Genomic DNA, 14,710 nt, shown 5'->3' with positions numbered 1-14,710 from the left:
TAAGTTTAATTATTGTTTTAAGAAAACAAACACAAAACCAAGAGCTCAGAATGACATAAATCTTCCCAGACCAATTATCCATGTTAAATTAAGACATTAAGATTCTTGCATATGTTTCCCCAAAACAAAACAAACGGGATGAGATAAACCTTGGGTGAAAATGCATTCATTCCAGGCAATTCCAGTGACCTTAATCTGAGGTTATTTCTGTTTGGTAAGCAGATCAGTCAAGGAGGCAAAACAAACAGAAGGCAAAGAGTTCTGACAGCACAACCACCCCCAGGCAGACCTACCTGCATTTCACAATCTGCCCGAAGATTCAGCTCCTCACAGCATTCCCTGGATACCCTCAAGAAGATATAATCCTTTGTTTTCTCCTCAATAGCTGCTTCATAAACCTTCTCTTTGGTTCCTTGGGTCTGTGCTGACTTTTCTTTAGTGACAGGCAATAAATAAACAGCATTGACTTTGGTCATCACCAGCCGTCCAGCCAAAGTGTCTTCAGAGAGGGTCTCAGTGAGCTTAAAGCGGCCAAAAAGTTGTCCATTTTGGGCATATTTTGCACCTCCAGAAACACCAGTGAGCATGAAGCTTGCTACAATCTGCAATTGCACTTTTATGTTGAACCTAAGTGAGAAAGCATCGAGTCAGTGCACAAAAATGCTCTCAGATTCTGAAATTTCAGGCGTTCAGAGTGAAGATGGACTTCATTAATTAATTTTTAAGTACAGACAAGTACAGTCAAACTGGCCCTTTGTAAGTATGCAGCTATCAAATATCCACACTTTTTCCTTTGACTGTAGCCTATAAAGTACATATTTAAAACAATCAACATCTATGAAGTTTAAAAAAAGAACCCTCACAAGAGAGAAACAAATACCAGATACCAATAAAAGCCTAGAGTGAATGAAATACATGTCCCAAAGCACTAAAATTTCTATTTAAACAGTCTGTAATCTTATGGTAGGTATGCAGGAGGAGACAAGCAGGCAAAGAACAGAGCAAGATTGCTATTTATCCCATGTGCCTCTTCCAGGCTGCACACCAAAGAGGGCAATCTCCATCTTAAAAAGTAAATGGTATTATACCTATAATTCAGAGGGATTGATCAAAATGCCTTCAAACAAATCAGATTGTAGGCATTAAAGTGATATAATTTTATTTGAACTGAGGGAATGGCAACACAGGCTCAGCCCTATAAACCATCTATCCACAGAATTCCTATCAGCAGCAGCTTCCTCCTGTAATCAGAGATGTAACAAATTCATCCTTTGCAGTTATCATTTTCCAGAAGTCACATGCACAACACGTTAAAGTGACTTATTAGCACACTTTATTGACCTCTCACCAATAAAAAGTAATCTCTTCCTAGTGTGTTGGGGTCTTTAAAACAGATTGCTTCAACTTGTTTTTAAAAAGAACAATGGGGGAAAAAAGTCTGCTAGTAGAGTAACAATATTCAGTTCTTTTCTCATCAGCAACTTTTTCCTAAATTTGCAACAAATTACAGAAAAAAAGTAAAACCCATTCAAATGAAATAAAACCTCTTGGAAAAATACATTCTCTTCTTATAATACTTTTCATACTTACATTGGTTTTATTTGATCTGTTCTTCTTATAATTTCTATTTTAACCCAATAAACTGATACTTGCTCAGTTAAGCCCTGCAGTATCAATAATCATAAGCTTCTAACAATAAAATCCAACATTTTAGCTTGGTAATTAAACATCTACCAAACCAATCAGATGTATTTTTTCAGAACTGCCAAACCACGAATCTTGCACAAAAACTGCAAGTTTGCCCCCATGTGGTAACAGCTCCTTCTTTACAGAATATGGGCATTGTCAGATCTGAATTTCCCAGTCCTCCACTCTCCAAAATCAAGGAAAATTTTCTTACCTAACAAGGATCTGTTTGGTTATCACCGACCACAGAGGTTACTGCTATAGTGAAAAATTCACCCAATCCTTCCCATTTCCACACATACCAATAAAAACCCCATAAGAAAAAGACAAGTTTTCTTCTATTGAAGTGCTGCACTATTCCAAAGCAGCTATGAGCAAGTCAGCCACATCTGAAACAGAACTCCCAGCTTCTTGTTAAAACACTATATAAAACATTTAACTGAGTAACAAGGGCTGGGAATTCTTACTGAGATACAATCATTTGCTATTGTGAATTTATTTTGTTGAAACTTCCCTAAAGTTGATCCCTATGCTGCTGAATATGTATCAGCTGAAATTCAGATCCACAAAAACGTGCTGCAAAACAATTTTATTTTATTTTATTTTTTCTGAGACAAGGCACAGGTTAGTGTTTTCATAAATGACTGAACTGCATCTGCTGTGCTAAAGGGAATCTCAAATTTAGATTATCAAGCAATTTCCATTGAGCAAGCTGACACCTTCTGGCAAACTACAAAACTACAAAATCATCTCAGGATTTGATTTTTAAAAATCAGAAGTTGCTTCTTTCATCCACTTCTCACCCTTGTTTTGCAGGGTTAGACAAAATAAGTTTTTCAGTCAGGTTTATCAAAAAATCAAAATATTTTATTTCCTCCTAAGCACTACAAATGCCAGACTACCTGCAGTGTTCATGAAGAAAACCTGTAGTTCATATTTAAAACCACAGAATAATTAAGAAGAATGACTTCATAAATCATTAATCGTCCAGTACCAATGCAAACAACAAATTCTCCAAAGGCAAACAAACCCATCCAGGCCAAAGCCCCAGGTGCCACTTTGCAAGAGCCCATTCAGCACATTTGCTCTGACACTGACACCTGCAGGGCTCAGGGTGTGCAGTGGGACACCTGCCTGGGGAGGGATCAGTGGAACACACAGTAATGACAAAAGCAAATTTATTTTCCATCAGAGCCAGTAGCTGACGTGTTCACAGCCTTGAGGAGAAATCTGCTCTGTAATTCTGGGAGCATGGAAGGAGCTGTCTGTCACCTCACACCCTTTACTGTTCACACAAGAAAATGTTCTAGTCACTCCAAGAAGTATATATTGCTTTTCTTTCAATATACAAGAGAAAAAGGAAGAGTTTTTAAACCATGAACAGATATTTAGACTCTCCAAAACCCAACTACTATCAAGATTGGAACATTGCTTTGGTTTTCCTCAAAAACAGTGTGTTTGCACTTGGAAATTCAACAGCAGTGACTCCCTTATTATTCTATTTTGTGATACTCTTGTGGAATAACTTGTATAAATGTCTCTTGAAATATTTAAATAAACACAATTTTACAGTAAAGTTCTCTGAGACTGTCCAGACCTCCCTTATAACTGATTCAAGATATCACTGAGACCCTGCAACTTTCACCCAATACTGTCCAGCTCCACCAGGTGATTCCACACAAAGTCTGAACCAGCACCTTCCTAGAAAGTGAGAAACCATCAACATTCTTCAAAGCCAAAGATCCACTTCACTCTGACACTGGTGTTACTCCAGTGCTGTCAGAAGACCACGCTGCCAATCCTCCTCCTTTTACAACGTACATTCACAAACCCTTGAAAGTGCAACAGCTCATCAACACTGCCACTGTGGCACCACTTCAGAGGTGTTACAACCCACTTGCATCTGGATTTCTCAGCCATTTCCAGGCTTGCAGCCCTGACACTTCACTAGAGAATACCAAGTGTGTGATCTTAGCCACAGAGGAGTGGAAATGTCTGCTGGTTTCAGCCTTCTTGCAATAAAGTGGGTCAGCTACAAGATCAAAAGAATGTTTGTCAACAACACTAACAAAACAGAAGATTTCAAGAACATTATTAACTTACTTTTAACTTAATCAAGTAATAAATTACTGCTGCACCAAACAGTCAAAAGGGGAAGCATTATGTACAGGATACACTTATTTTTCTTTCATTTCTCCAGGTTTGCTGCTCTTTGGTTTCCTATGAGGCATGAGAGTGTAACTCCCAAGGTAAAAATTCTATCAGTAAAAATACTGCTCATGTTTTCATGGTATTTCATAATATTTACTTTAAATCCACTTTTATTTCAAAAGGTCTAAGAAGAGCCAACTTGTTTATAAATATGTATGATGGAGGATATTTCTGTAAGCTGGAAACAATGTTCAAGCATGATTGCTCCATGTGTTAGACTCCAGCTCAAGAGCACAGTGCAGCAGTGATATAAGATAAGAAACAGCTCAAATACTGCCCTTCAGCTGAGATTTAAAAAAAGAAATCGAACCATTTTTCTGCTTTAGAAGCAATGGAAATACAACTATTCACAGTACTTTCTTTCTATGTTCTAGAGGGTTGGTTCAACTGAACTTCTGTAGCACCAGGAATGGTTCTTCATCTTAAAAAAGACTTCCTGATTTGGAACTTCAAGTAATTGATAAAACTAAATTTGCTACCCAATTAGGCTACAATGATGTTGTATCTTTTAGACTTTCCATTCTGAGTAGTAACAAAACTCTAAAACTCTTTAGCACTCCATGAATACAGGGAAGATTTTTGACTACAAATATTAAACTACAAAAAAAAAAGTCCACATAAAGGTCTGTAAATGTGAATTTCACGTCTTTTACCTAAATCCCTATTTTTCAAGCATCTACACCAGCTGGGTAATTTGTACCTAACACCTAAAGACACAACCAACCAAACAATGTATATTATATGCCTTTTATTAGGAACTTTTATTCAGAAACTGGATATCAACCTATTTAGGAAATAAATAAAGCCAGCTGCCACACCATCACAAGATCAGTCTGATCCACCCACAATTCAACCCTTTTTACAAAGATTTTATATGTTCCTTTGCTATAACCTACTTTCACACAGAACAAAAATATAACTATAATTAATATGTTTTTGTATAGACAGACAATAAACTAGAAATAAAAATAATTAACAAAACCACATCCAACAGCTGCTTAGTGCCTGCAACTGTAAGCACAGACTGATACAGACTGTTTGTTTTCAGTGAATTAGCAGGAATTTACATTTAAGTGCTAGTGACCTTTTCCAAATATTATTGTTCCAGACTCATTCAGGTTCAGTTCAAAGAAACAGGAAGCCTCAGTATGTTAATGAAAAAAGCTGTCACCCTGATTTTAATAGGAATATTTTTATAAAGGAATCACTTACTTGCTAACTTCCTTATACTGTGCTATCTCCTCAATGTACAGGAGGTCATGGAGCCGTGACTGATAGTTGGTCTTGGTCAATGATTTGTCCAGGACAGATTGTGTGAACAGCTGGTCAGCAGACAGAGGGATTTGGTATCTGGTGAGAAGGCTCTTCTCCAGTTCAGTAGTTTCATTAGGCTCAAACTCCACAATGGTCTTGGAGGTGGAATCCCAACGCTTGGCTGTGGTCAGGAGCTGTTGCCGTGCGTGCATCAGGTATTCAAGGTCTGCATGGACAGAGCAGGGAAAGGGAGCTTTGTTTTTACAAACCCCAGCTGGTTTAGCTTTATTTCCAAAAAAAACCCAATCAAACACAACCCACTAGTAAAACCAATCCCCTCAGAGATACCTAAACACAGGCAGAGTCTCCTCTGCCCACAACACCTTTAGGAAGTTGGTATTTACTATCTCTACTTTTCAGGTGTGCACAGAGAGCAAGCAGGCTCTCCAAGAGTATCAGAAAATAAAACATTCTATAGATAGCAATTGGAATTAATAAAGACAAAAAACCACTTTTACTTGAACAGCTTTCAAGGACTTGGCACTGCAATACACTTTAAAACCCAACTGCAACATCCCCTCATTTCAAAATCATTAACTAGTGTGGAACCCTACAATGTATATTACAAAATTTAGAAGGTCATAAAAACAAGTTGATAAATCAGCTGGTAAGGAATCATTGCATTTGCAACACTGTGAAAGCCTTTAAAAAGTTCTACAGTCCCCTAGTCTGTGTGTGGTGCAGTTACATAAAGTAGCTAAAGCTACTTTACTAAGAAAACTTGGGAAATGTAACCTAACATGATATAAAATTAGAAAATTCAAAGGAAATTATTTTTTCAGCTTCATCCTTTCAAAGGAAACTAATTTTTCAGCTACTATTAATTTCAGGGAGCACATAACTTAGATAAGAAACAGAAGACCAAGCACTTGTCTACAGCCCCCTAGAATATATCCATTAAAACCACAAAACCACTATGACAACAGTGAATCAGTTAACAGAATTGCAGTTAAATTGCAGAGCTGAAAATATTTGGCATTTCTAGTCAAGCTATGCTATCTTAATGTATAATCTCTGAGTAAGATTTAACATAGGTATCCAGGATATCACACCAACGCTGAAAATGTGCAAAAAAGACATTTTCAAATTCAAATTAAATGCTTAACATCATCTTGACTGTCTTTAGTCTAAATAAGAAAAAACCCCAACATTTTAGCAAAAGAAATCTCTGTTCAGCTTGACTCTGACTACAGGAATATGGCTTATCTTACTCACTGATCTCATGTGTTCACTAAGAAGACACATTTAAATATATCCCTCAAGCCTGAACCATATCAGTAGCCACAGTTGTACAGCAAGAAAAAGTCCAAGTTTGTGTGGTTTATGTGTCTGAAATAACATCACCATAAATGAAGCTTTCTCTGCTACAAATCACACCTCAGATCCCAAAAGCTCAGTAATTATGCTGGGACTGACTCCTTGCTTGCTGGAACAACAGCCATTTAATTCCCAGCACTGGAGAGGCTTTCCCTGGAAGCCTGACATAAACAGCTCCTGGCACAGATTGCACACACAGTGACACTTTCTTAAAGAGCAGTTAGTACATAATCAGTGCACAGAAAACTTCCTACAGCTCCCTTCTTCTGCTCTAAATAAAGATTTCAGCATGCAGAATGGAGGCTCCTCCATTAAAATATTTTAATGTTGACCTTTCATTCCTGCCTAAACATCTCGACAGGGCCCTGAATTACATGCAAACATAGAGACCTCAGGCATCTTTCTGTTAGAAAAGCATTTCCACAAGATCTCAATTCATATATACCAAAAAGTAAAAGAAATTATGGAATTGGACATAGATCCAATGTAGTTATCCCTTTCCCACACCTCTTACACACACAGCAAAAAGCCCAAGATTCTGTAGTTAGAATTATCTGTAAAGCTCTTAGCACTTTTTCCATTTGAAATAAGTATTAGTGGTGACCTGCCTGAAGACTTCAGTGTCCCTGTGCACACAGACAGAAAACAAGTGAAGGAAACAGCAGCACCTGATGCTGGGGGCTGCTACCTCCACCTCACCCATCACCTCCATGTGGCATTTAGCTGGCTCTTCCTGGGATCCTGGGGTTAGGACCTGGTATAAGGTCCCAGACACCTTATTGATTTGACAGGAACTCTGATTCTGCAATTAACTCATGGCTTGGTTCCCTTGATCTTGCCCAGGTTTACAAGGCAAGGACTGCTCTCCAAAGGCCCAGTGGCTTAGGAGATCTGTGATCACCCACAGGCTCCATGGAGATCTGTGATCACCCACGTGCTCCATGGAGATCTGTGATCACCCACGTGCTCCATGGAGATCTGTGATCACCCACAGGCTCCATGGAGATCTGTGATGACCCACGTGCTCCATGGAGATCTGTGATAATCTATGTGCTCCATGGAGATCTGTGATCACCCACAGGCTCCATGGAGATCTGTGATGACCCACGTGCTCCATGGAGATCTGTGATAATCTATGTGCTCCATGGAGATCTGTGATCACCTATGTGCTCCATGGAGATCTGTGATCACCTATGTGCTCCATGGAGATCTGTGATCACCTATGTGCTCCATGGAGATCTGTGATCACCCACGTGCTCCATGGAGATCTGTGATCACCCACGTGCTCCATGGAGATCTGTGATCACCCACGTGCTCCATGGAGATCTGTGATCACCCACGTGCTCCATGGAGATCTGTGATCACCCACGTGCTCCATGGAGATCTGTGATCACCCACGTGCTCCATGGAGATCTGTGATTACCCATGTGCTCCATGGAGATCATGGAAGAGCTCCCACTCCCTGGCGGTGCCATCTCTGCTCCCAGAGATGTTACACCATGCTCTGCCCCCCTGCTCCTGCCTACAGGCACTTGAGGCATCTCAAAAGATCATGATCTTTGGTATTTGCTATTTACAGCTTTGTTCCATGAATGCTGCAAATGTTAATCTGTTACACGGAAATCAAGGCCAGGAATAGAAAACTGCTGCTCAGCTTCATCTTTTTTCCTTCCTTTTCCCTTTTCTTCTTCTTTCTGCTTAAATCCCAGTGCTACAATTCTGTTTCATTGGTGTTTTTATCTCTCAAATTTTCATTAAAAATTAAAATCCTGTATCCCACCCAATGGCTTACTGCTGAGTGATATAGTGACCTATATTTAGCTCTCTTACACCATAAATCAAAGTGCTTCCTTCTTTTTTTGCACCTCTTCAAACATCTTTCCATTTTCTGACATTTTTCTCATATTGGAGTTATTTCAGGTTTGAACTGAGAGACACAGAGCAGTTTAAGAAACAGATTAAACACAGTAATTTGTAGCTGATTTCTTTACCTGAAAACACAAATACAGTTACATTTTCTTAACATTTTCAAAATTCATGTCAGCAGCAAATTATTGAGTTAAAAGCCTATACTCAGCCTCTTGCCTTTGACAAACCTAGTCATTACAAGAGAAGAAAAAAATACAAACCAACTTCTCGGATAGTCTGTTTTAATTGCTGTTTTATTACCCTGTGTATTCTTATACAGAAACACTTCATATCTCTAATGACCTTTTCTGACATATTTAATGTCTTCATCAATATAAGAATGTTTATAAAAACATAAACATGTTTTTATAAAGGCAGAACTTCCAGTGCTGCACTCAGAAACACAGCAAACTAGAAATTCCCAGCATTTTAATCATACTTAGGAGCCCTATCCTGACACAAAGCAAGTCATATTCCAATTATCTGCCTGATTTGCACTCTCTGAAGCTTTTGCCCACTATTTCTATTCATACCTATGAAGAACACAACATACAACACAAAGCATTCATGAGCAGCTGATAGAGATGCTGTTCTGCCCAAAACTGAAAAGGAAAGAGATGGCATGAAAGATCTCCACTATTAAAAAAAAAATAAAGTTTTAGTACATTACCTTCAGTGGAAGCAGCATCAATCATCACTCGTTGCATGAGGACTGGTTCTAATCCAAAGTCAAACACCACAGTTTGGCGAAAAGTCCCAAAGATTTCTGTGTTAAAGGCTATACTGACTTTGTATATATAGTGATCTATTCCATTCTGGACCATCTTTCCTCCTATCCATTCCTGACAGTTTTCTGGAACTTCTTGTGATACCTGGGTAGTGCTGTCTCCAGCAGATATTGCAACGATACTAAAGTGGGGTCGATGGGCATCATAAAGCAATGCCACTCGGTACAGCATTCTTGCAGGCTGCAAAAGAAATGCAAAGGCTGAAAGACTGAAATCATTCCAGGAATATCTTCATTTGCAATCAGATTAAAAGGGTTAATAAGAACTATCAGTTCTCAGGGCAGTTACAGGTCCTGCCTGATTTCCAGAAATCTGGGCAGTTGATACATAATCACCAGATCTGCTCGGAAAAAAGAGAGAGAAGGGATGGTGCTAGGAAGTTTCTCTATTTTAAGGAAGATGCAACTGAAATCTTAATTGCAAAAGGTTATGGGTAGCATTCTAGTTATTACTAACTTTCAAAAAATAAGTAGTCCTACCTTACATGTGAGAGCAAATGTCCATGTCTGGTGAGACTTTTTGGTGGTGACAGTTACTGAGAGCTCGGGATTATGTTCTACTCTCACTCCTTCTACACATTCACTAAGCTAGATTTAAAAAAAAGGAAGATAACATTAAACTTCTACACACAGTATCAAGACACAAACATTCAGGAAAAGATAGCATTTTGTTTAATAGAAAGAGGAAAGAATGGCTTCCCAGATTGTGCAGGATTGATGCAAGTCCCACTCAGGAATTAATGTAAATATGTGCTAATGCAGAGAGACAAGCTAAATCTACCAGACCACACTGTGTAAGTGAAGAATAGAACCATTTAGGGACAATTAACCACAAGACTTGATTTTCAATAAACAACTTAATTGTAAATGTCTAAAGCAGAATAGAATTTCGTTTGGAAAAAAAGATCTGTGATACAGTGGGGCCGAGAAGATCTCAGATCCCACTGACATCAATGAGACTATTGAGAAAACATGAAAAAATAATCAGGCTTTCTATTCATCAATGCATTTTGCTAAAGTCCATTTTTCTCAGATTTTAATCAACAATAGATAGACCAAAAACTCCTTAGGGTCAGTGGTAAGTACAGTTGGCTGAATGCTACAAAAAATGTTCTTTCTAATTCCAATGAGCTGCTAACTTTGATCATATCCATATCCCACACTCCTTGCTACACAAACACTTCTGAATATTTGGGGGATTGGCTGCTCCTCATACCAGGGCCTGCAGCTGCAGGCAGAGAAAACGAGCTACATGCAATTAAGAGCATTCCCCACTAAGAGTTAGAGTAAGAGCTAGAGTCAGAATATTCCTCACGAACCAGTGAAACCTTTAGCACTTATTCCCCAGTTTAAGAAGTTCTGCCATCTAGTCAGGGAACAGGAACAATACCCATGAGACTCGTTGACCCATCCTACACTGGGAATAGTGAATATGCAAAATAAAAGAACTGTGATTAACCCACAAATCAGCCTAAGTCTCTTTGCAAAAAGACCCAGGGCAGGGTGGAAAGGGGAGCAAATTGGTTGGACAATTTCTTGGTGAGGAGTGATTTGACCAGCTCTGATAGGGCCAAAACCAGGCTCATGTTAGTTTTAACTCTGATCACATAGAGAAGCAGGATATTTTCCTTACCACTTTCTCAGGAGACAAGGAATTCATCCATTTCTCAATGAGGGTTTCCATGTAACTGCCTGAGCACTGCTTGTTCTCCTTCTGCTGTTTCAAGCGGATGAGGCGGGAAGCGTAGCGTTTCTGCCATTCTGTCAGCTCCTCCTGGGAATGTGCTGAAGTACACTGGGCACCATACCTGCAGATCCCTTGCTCTAAAAATCTACATAAAATAGGAAAATCATTATGCCTTGAATTAAAAAAAAAAAATCACAATTTTACTTGTAAAACCAGAAGGAGTTTTTAAGTTTCCCTCACGGAATTAAAGGCAGTTTAGTCCACATGAACTACTTTGGAAATATACATATATATATATATTTATACAGCATTGCAAAGCCCAGGAAAATATATAAAATTTCTTCCTAGAAATATAGGGGGATGGAAGTCTTAAGAAATTTCCAGCTTTAAAGAAAACAGAGTCAAGTGTTTGTACAGCAATTAACACAAGGAGATCACAGAGCATCCCTGAAATGACTAGGCACTGTATTAATATGCACAAAGCCCCCTGTTAATCAAGGGCAAAGGAAAGATGTAGCATAATTTCTTCCAGTGATTACATTATTAGCTGATAAATACTCAATCAGAAGTTTTTCCTGGAGCAACAGTGACATCACATGGTCCCTTCTACTAAATACAGCTCCACAGAAACCTCTAGGAAAAGGTTTAATCTTCCTCTTTGGAAAGGGTGTATTAGTGTAAAAGGATCTATTCTTGCAGACACTAAGAATTTCTTAAAGAAATACATTTTCCACTTAGTGGCATGTGCTGATGCATCGAATTAATGCTATTCCAAAGGCCTGTATACAATTGAAGCATTCTAGTTCTCAGAATTTACTACAAGTCTGGGCAAATGCCTGTATAATTTGAGGATTATTTTTATAATTTAACTTTGCATTAAAATTATAAAGCACAAGGCAGTATCTGCAGCTCCATCATTCTTCAAAACTGAAGCACTTAAAAAAATTGGTGACAAAATGAAAATTAAATAGGGGGAGAGATTTAAGTTCTGAAGCTACCAGGAAAGCACTGGTTATACAGAATAAAATTTGGCCAGGAGACTGCTATGTTTGTTTGTTTGTTTTGGAAAAGGAGACTATAAAAATTAATGCAAACATCACATTTTTTTTATTTCCACAGTACATATGTTATATAATGCAAATTAAACTGCGAACTTTGAGCTGTGAGACAAAGCCAAGCCACCCCTGACTGTGACACTGAAAACCTTGCAGCACAAGTACCTGCATATCTAGGTCACACTTGTATCAGTGGCTCTAATTTGATTTAGCATACACTTTTCCTTTAAGAAATGTACTTGAAATTTTGCATGCCCGAATTGTAAACAAAATCAACATGATATATAACATGTCACTAAAGGCCTTCTCAAGCTATGATTCTTAATATATTTGAAATTAAAATGTTTTTTCTTGGCAGTCAGTTTCAGTATTCTGTCAATTTTCCAATTCACCACTGCATTAGAATGCTAAAGTACAATTATGAATTTGACTTCCTAAAGTAAATGGAGCACAACCATAAAAAATTGCTGACCTGGTCTTATAACCTACACAGCAGATTTAAAATCAAGTGAGCTTCCTTTTCATTATTTAACAGGAAAGCATATTACTCTAAAATTTGTCATCATTATTTAGGTTTTCCAAGATCCTATTGTTCATATTTTTAACACTTTTTTTTTCCCTCAATTTTACTTTCTTATTTAATACCTCCTGCAATTCCATAGCTTCATTATCTAGAATAAATATTCTGCACTCCTACTGCTTTCTGGTACAGGGGAAAAATAAACCAGACCTTCAAAATTTCATATTCAGTACCTGCAACTGCCTCCTCCTAAGGAACTACAGCCTTCAGTCCCTGGTCAGAATGATGCTGTTCACAGGGAATTGCTGAGCAAGGCACAATCCTTCTTACTGGAAGGGTTAACAGTGAGCCTACAGCTCATTACAGCTTCAATGGAAAAATGTTTCAGAGCAATGGTTGGACACATGGGAGAGATGTTACTCAACAAAAGATCACCACAAGCTAAAAACTGTAAATATCTGCTTTTTTTTAATTGCTGAATAAGCACCAGACATGATTAAGAGTCAAGAAGAGTTGCCAAGATTTAGCATCTCTAGAAAATCATGCCAAAAGTAGCTCAAAATCAGCAGTTCAGTCATGCCATTTAAAAAGCAGGTCAGAGCTTTTGAAAATAATTTGCATTAGTTACATAAATGGCAGAATCAAATGCATAATGATGGTTCCTCCCTATATATATTAATACAGTTTTATGTAAAGCAATGACAATTAACAACACAAAGTATAGACAATATTGACCAGATGACTGGAAAAGACAAGGAGAAACACCAATACAAGCCATTGGATCTTCTCTGTGTATTTGACTTTATGCAAAAGGGAAAATAATGAGATCTGAAGGAAATTCTGGGTTTTTTATCTGAAGATAAAGTCCATCTACCAACAAAGTTCATTTATCAGAAGACAGCACTGAAACCTGACTGTGCTTCAGTTGGCTTACACTGCTGCCTGGGGAACATTTCACACCTCTGAAATCACCCAAATCAGAAAAGAAGGGGATAAAGACAGATGCTGACCTGTCACTAGAAAAATGCCCCTCAAACCACTGTATTATGAAAACTGAGTTAGTGATTCCATTCCATAAACTGAAGTGCTGCTGGATAAACTGACCCTTCCAAAAACCTGTGAACAGGTCAACTCCTGTTCTAACAAGCACCTCCACTTTCTTGGCCTTTTCATCATTCTGTCAGCAGGTGAATGAAAGAGGAACCATTCTGCTCCTTTGGAGGGAGTTAAGCAAAGAGCTTTTACAGAGTGTGTGCTTCTCACTGCTTTACCTTTTACAGAGTGTGTATTCCTCTCTGCTTTACCTTTTACAGAGTGTGTATTCCTCTCTGCTTTACCTTTTACAGAGTGTGTATTCCTCTCTGCTTTACCTTTTACAGAGTGTGTATTCCTCTCTGCTTTACCTTTTACAGAGTGTGTATTCCTCTCTGCTTTACCTTTTACAGAGTGTGTATTCCTCACTGCTTTACCTTTTACAGTGTGCATTCCTCACTGCTCTTAATACAGAATGTGCATCCCTCACTGCTCTTACCTTTTACAGAGTGTACGCTCCTCGTTGTTCTTACTTTTTACAAAGTGTGTACTCCTCACTGCTCTTATAACAGAATGTGCATCCCTCACTGCCCTTACCTTTTACAGAGCGTAAAATCCTCACTGCTCTTATTACGGAGTGTGTATCCCTCACTGCTCTTACCTTTTACAAAGTGTGTATTCCTCACTGCCCTTACCTTTTACAGAGCATGTATTTCTCACTGCTCCTACCTTTTACACAGTGCAAAATCCTCACTGCTCTTACCTTTTACAAAGTGTGTATTCCTCACTGCTGGTGACGCCCCTGGGAGGGGGGCGGAAGTGCCAACCATCCCGTGACCCTGCTGGGACAGAACCGTGGTTATTTCCCAATTCTCAGTTTTCCAGTCAGACAGCAACTGCTCAGGGGTCCACATCTCTGAGCATCAGCCCAAGCTGTATCTGAACACAAGCAAAATTAACCCCTCCCCCCAAAATGATTTACAATGCATGACAAGCTCATTTAGAGCAAAGGTGGTGAAGGTGGATTTCAAACCACCAGCAGAACTCAGCAGGCTCAGATACAGCCCTCTGGTCAATAAACAGAAACTTCTGCCTCCAAATTCAGTCAACACTGAGATAATTCTACCTCACTGGGGCTCATCACAACAGTCAAGCCCCTTTTTTGCTTTTTGCCTCCAATGCAGTGCTGAGCA

The 14,710-nt window shown here is 38.7% G+C and overlaps 1 protein-coding gene across 1 annotated transcript in view; it reads right to left on the bottom strand.

Annotated features, from left to right (window-relative positions):
• HELZ (helicase with zinc finger) overlaps positions 1–14,710 on the bottom strand; it is a 69,927-nt gene that overhangs the window by 46,602 nt on the left and 8,615 nt on the right. Inside the window, 6 exon segments of the mRNA XM_031060931.1 lie at positions 294–627; positions 5,110–5,377; positions 9,107–9,404; positions 9,704–9,811; positions 10,857–11,055; positions 14,281–14,356. Of these exon segments, the coding sequence (XP_030916791.1) occupies positions 294–627; positions 5,110–5,377; positions 9,107–9,404; positions 9,704–9,811; positions 10,857–11,055; positions 14,281–14,356 (1,283 nt within the window).

Source organism: Geospiza fortis, unplaced genomic scaffold (assembly GCF_000277835.1).
Source record: "Geospiza fortis unplaced genomic scaffold, GeoFor_1.0 scaffold221, whole genome shotgun sequence".
Lineage (NCBI taxonomy): Eukaryota > Metazoa > Chordata > Aves > Passeriformes > Thraupidae > Geospiza > Geospiza fortis.
The sequence above is the reverse complement of the archived record's forward strand: the minus strand, read 5'-3'. Positions and strand labels throughout refer to the sequence as shown.